At 43.4% G+C, this 8,938-nt stretch overlaps 1 protein-coding gene across 1 annotated transcript; it reads left to right on the plus strand.

Annotated features, from left to right (window-relative positions):
• Nucleotides 1-243: 243 nt before the first annotated feature.
• odc1 (ornithine decarboxylase 1) lies at nucleotides 244-7,971 on the plus strand. The gene is made up of 11 exons (XM_084310626.1): nucleotides 244-381; nucleotides 1,580-1,727; nucleotides 2,233-2,390; nucleotides 3,650-3,823; nucleotides 4,015-4,187; nucleotides 4,817-5,033; nucleotides 5,248-5,331; nucleotides 5,665-5,827; nucleotides 5,944-6,059; nucleotides 6,184-6,398; nucleotides 6,812-7,971. Exons 3-11 carry the CDS (start codon nucleotides 2,289-2,291, stop codon nucleotides 6,948-6,950), a joined length of 1,383 nt encoding a protein of 460 aa, XP_084166752.1. The 5' UTR covers nucleotides 244-381; nucleotides 1,580-1,727; nucleotides 2,233-2,288; the 3' UTR covers nucleotides 6,951-7,971.
• The last annotated feature ends 967 nt before the right edge of the window (nucleotides 7,972-8,938 follow it).

Consider the following 8,938-nt stretch of genomic DNA (forward strand, 5'->3'; position numbering starts at 1 on the left):
CACTCTGAAAGTTTCTATAAAAAAGGCGGGGTGGGAAAAAAAATCGACAGAAATGCATTCATTTACAATGGATTTTTAAATGGTATAAGATCAGGAGATGTGTTAATTCGGTAGGATAGTGAAAGACCTACGCTCATGTGGATTGGGTGACAAGACTAAACCGGTTCATACGTAGATGGGAGGCCGGTTTCAGCTGGCTGCGTTGCCTTGGAAACGAGACCTCTATAAATACTTTCGGTGTCCTTTACCGGCTTCCACTCCAGTCTCAGCCCAGCAAGACCAACCGAAAGCACACTAGCTAGCGAAGGGAGCTGTATACCTTTTCTTTTTAATCCCAGAATTCTGGTCTAATGGACACACTCTTTGTAAATGCTTTTTAAGGTAAGACTGGCGCCGTCACAACGTTGTTATTAACGGTTGTTATTAACAGCTAATAACCTACGTGTTCATGTTCGTCATTGGTTAGTTATCGATTATTAGACTGCTTCAAATGTTGCTTTCGGCTCCCGATTAGCACCATTGTTATCCAATTTTAGTGTTAGACGTGTATTACGTACAAAGTTATCATTAATATGATCAGTATTTATTATTAACGTTACCGCTAATGTTCGGGTTGTTTGAGACGTGTGGCTCGGTCTCCTGTTTGGAAAAATTTGTCCGTTATCTTATCTTTTGCATTTTACGGTGTTGGGCTAACTACATAATACCTATAATAATGGTGGTTGGCTTTTCATTTAGTCGTGTAACTAGATATTTGTCAAGCAAAAAAAAAAAAAAAATGTCTTAATGTGACAAGGAAACGAGCCGCGCCGCATGGCATGAATTAAGTTTTGTTCGCTCCGACCGGAACCGGCTAGTCTAACGTGTTACGTCAATTTGCTGTTAATCACTGGTAGGCTCCTTCTCACGCCAGTCTTCTTATGCTGGAGAGACGGATCACTCTTCGATTGGACAAAATCTTAGTAGGGCGGTGCTTGCTCGGAATGTCGGTTACATTAGATTGGCAGCCAAGATAGAGAATTGTACTGTTAGATAACTGAGGACTGTCAGAGCAAATGGCTACGACGGCGATGTTTTTTTAAACGTATTTCCACGGCAATTTTACTCCATAACATTTTCACAATAACTGATTCATATAAATTGACATAGTTTATCATACTTTTGTGAGTCCCGATTCATCCAGTAATCTTTCAGGCCATTAGAGCTTAAACTGCACGTGAAAAATCGTTGGTCCCTGATTGTGTTTTCTGGGCCGTAGGCCACAGTGAAAAAAAAGGAATTCAAAGATCATATTGACTCCAGGGTCAGTGGTTTAGCGATGGTTAACGATGCTTGTGAATGCAACTGGCATGAAGCAGGGACTTGTTCAAACATCGTTACTGTCCCAGTTTACTTCCAAGCCTTGCTAACAATATGCCTAAAAATATCAAAACACTGATGCAAGTTGTTTTTGGACTGAAATGTCTCCCAGTTCCCGACTAATCGGGATTATAAAAAATGCAGACTGTGTGTATAAACTAAACAGTGGCCCCTAACCAAATAAGTGGTGTAAATACTAACTGGCTTGTCTTGTTTGCAGAACACCCACTCTAGGAAAGCACACACTGGCTACTCTGCAGGCCCAGGCCTTGAGTCTTATCTGAAAGATTTCAACTTTACTGGTGAACCGCCTTGGCTCCTCTGCACCTGATTAAAATTCTACCAGATTCCATCTCTTTTGTATCCAAGTAAGTGTCTCGCTCGCTACTCCCAGTCCTTTACAAGACAGCATGACGGCACATCATAATCTGGGTGCCTATACAGGTCTGAAATGTATGGATAAGGATGACTCATTCCAACAGTCTGGATGAAGTGTTGAATATTCCCCAGCACAATGAATTGCTTGTCTGCGATGGTGTCTCTGTGCTTGCTACTAAATACCAGTAACGTCATTAGCCAAACGTTAAGTTATAAAACGAGGAGTAATAAATCTAAAAACAAATTTGTCCTTCCAATTCACCCTTGGAGTACTGTATTCCCATGACCTTAGTGTGTGTGGTGAGGCTGTTGAATGCTATTGACCTATCTCAAACCACGCCCCCTCTTTTGTTCATCCTCCAATCACAACTATTGCTTCCCTCTGACAAACTTTGAGGGAAGCAACAGTTGTGATTGGAGGATCAAGGAAAGAGGGCAGGGTTTGAGATAGGTCAGTTCTCTGCACGCTGCTCAACCTCTTTTCTGTCTTTTCAGGTGTTCTTTTTTTTGTTTATAAAAAAAGTGACCAATCGTAAGATTATCCTGTGACCATGAAGACTTTGACTCCCGACGAGTTTGACTTCTCTTTCCTGGAGGAGGGCTTCTGTGCCCGGGACATCGTCGAGCAGACGATCAACGAGTTATCCATGACGGTAAGGGCATGTGTGGTGTCTCCTGTGCCAAGAGAAAGTCTGTTGATCTGAGGTAGTTTTGATGATGATGACTAGGATCATTGTTTATTTAAATTTCCCTCGTTCAGTAGAATGCTATCCGGCTGCAAGCTAGCCTGGCGTAGCACAAATGAATGAAAGCAGATACAGACCACTAGCCTAGCTTAAAACTCCAGGACAGGTGTTTTTGGCCAACAGCTAAGATGACAAAATGTCATATACAATGACGTATATCAATACAATACAAATGTCATATCAACGTTATAAATAGCGTTTTCAAACTTTTGGGCACCAGGTACAAAAATTCAGCATTTCACTCGGTGAATACCCTTGAATTAAAGTTGACAGTCTCCACTTAAATGATCATAGTCATCATTGTGTAATTTCATATACAAAGTAATAGAGTGCAAAGCCAAAACAATGTGTTAGGAGTTGAAGTCTCAACTGTTACTGGCATCACAGAAGCTTTAGGCCATTTGTTTCAATATAGAAGTTATGGATGATTCTCTGATTAATACACTTAAAATATGTTCTTATAGTGATGCAAACTTCTGATCACTTACTTTTACTGAACAGTATAGACTTGGACCCTTACTGAACAGTATTGACTTGGACCCTTACTTTTACTGAACAGTATAGACTTGGACCCTTACTGAACAGTATTGACTTGGACCCTTACTTTTACTGAACAGTATAGACTTGGACCCTTACATTTACTGAACAGTATAGACTTGGACCCTTACATTTACTGAACAGTATAGACTTGGACCCTTACATTTACTGAACAGTATAGACTTGGACCCTTACATTTACTAAACAGTATAGACTTGGACCCTTACTTTTACTGAACAGTATAGACTTGGACCCTTACTTTTACTGAACAGTATAGACTTGGACCCTTACTTTTACTGAACAGTATAGACTTGGACCCTTACTGAACAGTATAGACTTGGACCCTTACATTTACTGAACAGTATAGACTTGGACCCTTACATTTACTGAACAGTATATATAGACTTTGAGGTCCATTTGTCTCAGTTAAAGAGAGCCAGTATTTTGTGTAAAACATTGTATAAAAAAAAAAATCTGACATGTTACACATCGTTCATCAGATTTGACTCTGATCTATAGGACACTACTAATACCCTGCTTTATAGTCTGGTATCCTCTGTAAGTGAGTCTCTTCAACCCATGTATCGTGTTAAACTCATGTCCTACGTTGTGTTGTCTGCTCCCTGCAGGATGAGCGAGATGCCTTCTATGTGTGTGACTTGGGGGACGTGCTGAAGAAGCACCTGCGCTGGTCACGGGCCTTGCCTCGCGTCACTCCCTTCTATGCCGTCAAGTGCAACGACAGTCGGGCTGTGGTCATGACGCTGGCCTCCCTGGGGGCCGGCTTTGACTGCGCGAGCAAGGTGAGTCTCGGGGGGGGATGCTCAGTGAGCTAGCTCCTCCCCGCTCATCTCAGGGCAACATGGGCATCTGTCCTTCTAAGAGTGTAATACCAGACGCACTCTTTTTTAACGGATCGTCGGCAGCGCTCTCACCCCATTGTTTCCCCAATCGTGTGACGCAGTGTTGTCTTCCTGTGTTTGTCCCCGTCCAGACGGAGATCCATCTGGTCCAGGCTTTGGGCGTGGATCCCGACAGAATCATCTATGCCAACCCCTGCAAGCAGGTGTCTCAGATCAAGTACGCCTCTGCCCACGGGGTCCGGATGATGACGTTTGACAGCGAGGTGGAACTCATGAAGGTGGCCCGCTGTCACGAAAATTCCAAGTAAGGGATGGTCTCTTTACAGTGGGTTGATGGCTAAGGGATGGTCTCTTTACAGTGGGTTGATGGCTAAGGGATGGTCTCTTTTTTACAGTGCGTTGATGGCTAAGGGATGGTCTCTTTACAGTGCGTTGATGGCTAAGGGATGGTCTCTCTACAGTGGGTTGATGGCTAAGGGATGGTCTCTTTACAGTGCGTTGATGGCTAAGGGATGGTCTCTTTACAGTGGGTTGATATTAAAGGGATGGTCTCTACAGTGGGTTGATGGCTAAGGGATGGTCTCTTTACAGTGGGTTGATGGCTAAGGGATGGTCTCTTTACAGTGGGTTGATGGCTAAGGGCTCCTTTTAATTCCTAGTTCAATTAAGTCATCAGATTTTGTCAACCCATCTTAACAGTTTTATTTAATCGACAAAATATAAATATTTGTAATGCTTATAATTCCTCACAATATACCTAATTCAGGATGGGCATCATTCTAGTGATGGTATATCACCAGTTAATGAATACATTTTTTAGTTAGTTTGAGCATTTCCAGACTCTGGATAAGGCTTCTTTGCGTTCTCTCACCCCTTCCCCTCCTTTGAGCAATGCTTGCTTCTCACCTGGGACTTCCCCGTGTGTCTCAATAGACTGGTGCTGCGTATCGCCACGGACGACTCCAAGGCGGTGTGCCGTCTGAGCGTGAAGTTTGGGGCCACCCTGAAGGCGTCCCGGGGCCTGCTGGAGCGGGCCAAGGAGCTCGGCCTGGACGTGATCGGGGTCAGCTTCCACGTGGGCAGCGGCTGCACCGACCCGGAGACTTACACCCAGGCCATCACTGACTCCCGCTACATCTTTGACATGGCGGTCAGTGTCTACCCTTAAAAGTCCAACCCCAAATGAAACCTAGATGGCCAACATTCTTATTTTTAAAGTGTGGACACGCATTGCTAATGTGTATAGTTCCCTTTTTTATATGAAAAAAATATGTATTATATTTGTAAATAATTTCACAGTTTAATTGATAGTGTGTTTTTCTCAGAAGTGCAAGTGAAGTAATTGACTCGTGTATCTTCTCCAGGAGGAGCTGGGCTATAACATGAGCCTGCTGGACATCGGAGGTGGATTCCCTGGTTCAGACGATACCAAGCTGAAATTTGAAGAGGTATTTTCACCCCCCTTATGTTTATTATTGTTGCTGCCCTATGCGCCAGCCGGCGTAATGGGGATAAGTAAGTATGTTTATCAATGGTCTATTGTTACGTTTGCAGTTGGTAATATTTCCCTCATGGTTTTTATTTTTCATGTCCTTTAGTACAGTAAAACAGAGCTATGCAGCCTTTGTAAATAGCATTAAGTCTAAGCCAGCCGATAACGCCATAGATAATCGGCAACACTGAGACAGGAAGGAATAAAGCTGATAAACTTGAAACGGCACATGTGCTAGAGCTAAGTGGAAAGTTGTGTACTGAGGTATTTGACCCTCCTCTACTCCCAGATCACTTCAATAATCAACCTGGCCCTGGATAAGTACTTTCCGGCCGACTGCGGCGTCAGGGTCATTGCCGAACCTGGTCGCTACTATGTGGCTTCTGCCTTCACACTAGCGGTCAACATCATTGCCAAGAAGGTCTTCATGAACGAGGAGCTAGGGTCTGATGGTAAGCACAATGCTTTAGGGTTGGGGGGGGGGGGGGTTGGTTAAACTTTAAATGATTGTTGGCAGTACGAAGACATTTCTTAGTAGTAACATGGATTGTTTATGCTCTCTGCACAGAGGAAGACGATGCGTCCAACGACAGGACTCTGATGTATTACGTCAATGACGGCGTATATGGTTCCTTTAACTGTATCCTCTACGACCATGCCCACTGCCTGCCAACCTTACACAAGGTAGGTTAAATTGCAACTGAGTCGATGTCCATTTTCTTTCTTTCTTGTTTGTTGTTAGAAGTTACCCACAGTTGCCCCCTCTCCCTCCCCGATGGTGAACTTGTTTTCTTCGCCTCCCCAACAGAAGCCAAAGCCGGACGAGCCCATGTACACTTGCAGTATCTGGGGGCCGACGTGCGACGGGCTGGACCGTATCGCCGAGCAGTGTGCCCTGCCCGACATGCAGGTGGGCGACTGGCTGCTGTTTGAGAACATGGGCGCCTACACTGTGGCCGCAGCCTCCACCTTCAACGGCTTCCAGCGGCCAGACATGCACTACGTGATGTCCCGCTTGGCCTGGTAAGCATATGCCTTAGTCGTGTCTATTGCAAGGGACTTACGAAGTATGCAAAGATTTAATTTCCACGTCTCAAACTTGGAAAGGTTCTTGCACTAAAATAAGAGTCTAGAAAAGGATGGGAAAATATTGCTTTCCAGTACATGTGTAGATACTCTTGTCAGACTTGCTGACATTTGACATATTGTGGTACTGTCCCCAGTGTCGGAGTGATTTGGCCTTGTTGACCATATTGTTAATATAGGCTTCATCGTTCACCCTAGCAAAATCTCCAATCCAGTCAAATGGAAGGGCTAGAAAGAGGATGGATTTCTTATGAATGCCGTCATGCAAATATGACTATAATGCTTGCATGTTAGTATGCGCATCATGTGTTCCTACATCTACAATTCTTTTTTCCCCCTCTTGTCTTCAGGCAACGCGTCCAGCAGATCTGTGCGCAGGGCATGCCTGCTCCTGTGGAGGAGGCCTGCCCGGCTGGAGTGCCATCCTGCTGTGGCCGAGAGAGCGGCCTGGAGCTGCCCGCCAAGCCCTGCCAGACCCGTGTGGTTTAAACGAGAGACACACTCGTGCATCGCTTTCCATGTCATGCATCCTGTGTAATTTTAATATTGTACTCAAAACATTTCTCACGTTTTTAAGAAAGAGAAAAAAAGAAGAAGAAAAAAAAGTATAATCTACATTGAAAGGCCAGTTACTTGACGGGAGAATGAGAGGGATGTGTTGACGCACAAATTTCACTGTTCTGTACGGAAGATGGAGATGGACTCCCCTCCGAAATGAGGCTGAATCTCTCTCTGAGTGCCTCCGTGGGTTCTGGGCAGACTGTTACAGGGCACCTGTGCACTTGAAGTTGAACAACTCTTGACTGCTCTTATTAGTTGGGATGGAACATATCACTTATCAGTGTATTTAAATCTATTGCCACCCTGCTCCCACAGCACATTAGTTATCCCATCAAGCAAAGACCACGAATGCAATAGATGTCATTCTTCCGATGCAAGTCTCGAGGAATCGATTGTCACTTAAAATTAATTGGTTGCAGCCATCACCTAAAGTGTGATGGTAGTGACTGTTGTAGCCGGTCGATTCCTCACTGCATGGGCTGTAACTAAATTGAAATGTACCTGCAAGATTCCTAGTTTGGTTCAGTTTAATCCCCAACTGCAGCCCCCGACCGTAAGCCCTGTCACAGCTGAACCCGTATCCCCTATCTGGTAACTCACAATGAGGCGGTTAGAGGGGCGATTTATTTCCTCAGGAATGGCTGCTACATATATATATTTATCTTATTCCACGATCTCCACTTCTGTACAGAACCCCTTTTAGCATGAAACACAAACAGGGACTCAACAAGCGGACCACAACCTCTCTTCTCCCTTTCTGTTGTTTTATATATTATTATGTAACTGTTTTAGTACAGCAGTATGTCTGCTCATGATATTAATGAGAAATAATGATTAACATTTAAAAATGGATATGAAAGAGATGGGATTGCACATGTGTATCTCTTTCCTATGGAAACATTTTTATACTTTGTATTCTTTTTTTTAATAAATAAAAACATTAGGTGCAGAGCTGACTTTGTGGTCTTTTGCAGCTCTAGGAGAAAGGCCTATGTTTTTGTATAAATGGACTGCATTCATAAAGCACTGTTATCCAAAGCGTGTTACAATTTATGCCTCACATTCTCACACCCAACGTCTGAGGCGGTGCCAACCTGCTCATCGGGAGCAGTTAGGGACCAAGTGTCTTGCTCAAGGACACTTAGAGCTGGAATCAAACCGGGAACCTTCTGATTACCAGATGACTGCTTTACCTCCTGAGCCCACTGTTGCCCCCAAGTATAATTGCATACATTTAATAGACCATGTAGATATGAAATGTTTCATTCCTAAATGTTGCATCCATGGTTTCTGATCATTATTGTTTGATGTTCAGTTGCAAAAAGTATCTCATAATGCCAATTTCCATAAGGTGCCCTAATGGATATTTAATTTTGGTATGAAGGGACTTGCATGCAAGTCCTTGAGTTGAGGGCCATGAACAGAATCGAAGAACTATGAAGAAAACTGCCATTTAAATCCTGAAACATAGCACTACAACCTTTTCCAAGTTGCTTCAACATAACCATTGCACCACCTAGTGTTGTAAACGCCAAGCTGGTAACCGATCCCTGTAAAGAACAAGGTTAAGAAACTTCTGAGAACCGGTAATGGAAAACCTGTAAAAGTGAGTTTAGAAAGTGACAACGACTTTGCTTGGCGTGATCCTTACTCTCTGTTTGCTCCTCAGCATAAAGGAATAAAAAGCAACAATTAACAATAAAAATGCAGGTATGTTACAGGGCACCTGTGCACTTGAAGTTGAACAACTCTTTACTGCTCTTATTTGTTGGGATGGAACATATCACTTATCATGCAAAATATGAAATTACATCAATTAGTCACACATTTATAATAAACAAAATAAGCATATTAAGTCAAGAATCAAACGGACAGAAAGGCAGAGAAATCAGAAATCGAACTCAATCGTAACCTGT

This window comes from Notolepis coatsorum (genome assembly GCF_963971535.1).
Source record: "Notolepis coatsorum genome assembly, chromosome: 3".
In the NCBI taxonomy this organism is placed as follows: domain Eukaryota; kingdom Metazoa; phylum Chordata; class Actinopteri; order Aulopiformes; family Paralepididae; genus Notolepis; species Notolepis coatsorum.

Bases quoted from the DNA above. Each gene is read 5' to 3' on its own strand.
- odc1 (XM_084310626.1), top strand. From the start codon at position 2,289: ATGAAGACTTTGACTCCCGACGAGTTTGACTTCTCTTTCCTGGAGGAG. The intron at 5,034-5,247 runs GTCAGTGTCTAC...TATCTTCTCCAG, and splicing joins GCTACATCTTTGACATGGCG to GAGGAGCTGGGCTATAACAT. The intron at 6,399-6,811 runs GTAAGCATATGC...TCTTGTCTTCAG, and splicing joins GTGATGTCCCGCTTGGCCTG to GCAACGCGTCCAGCAGATCT.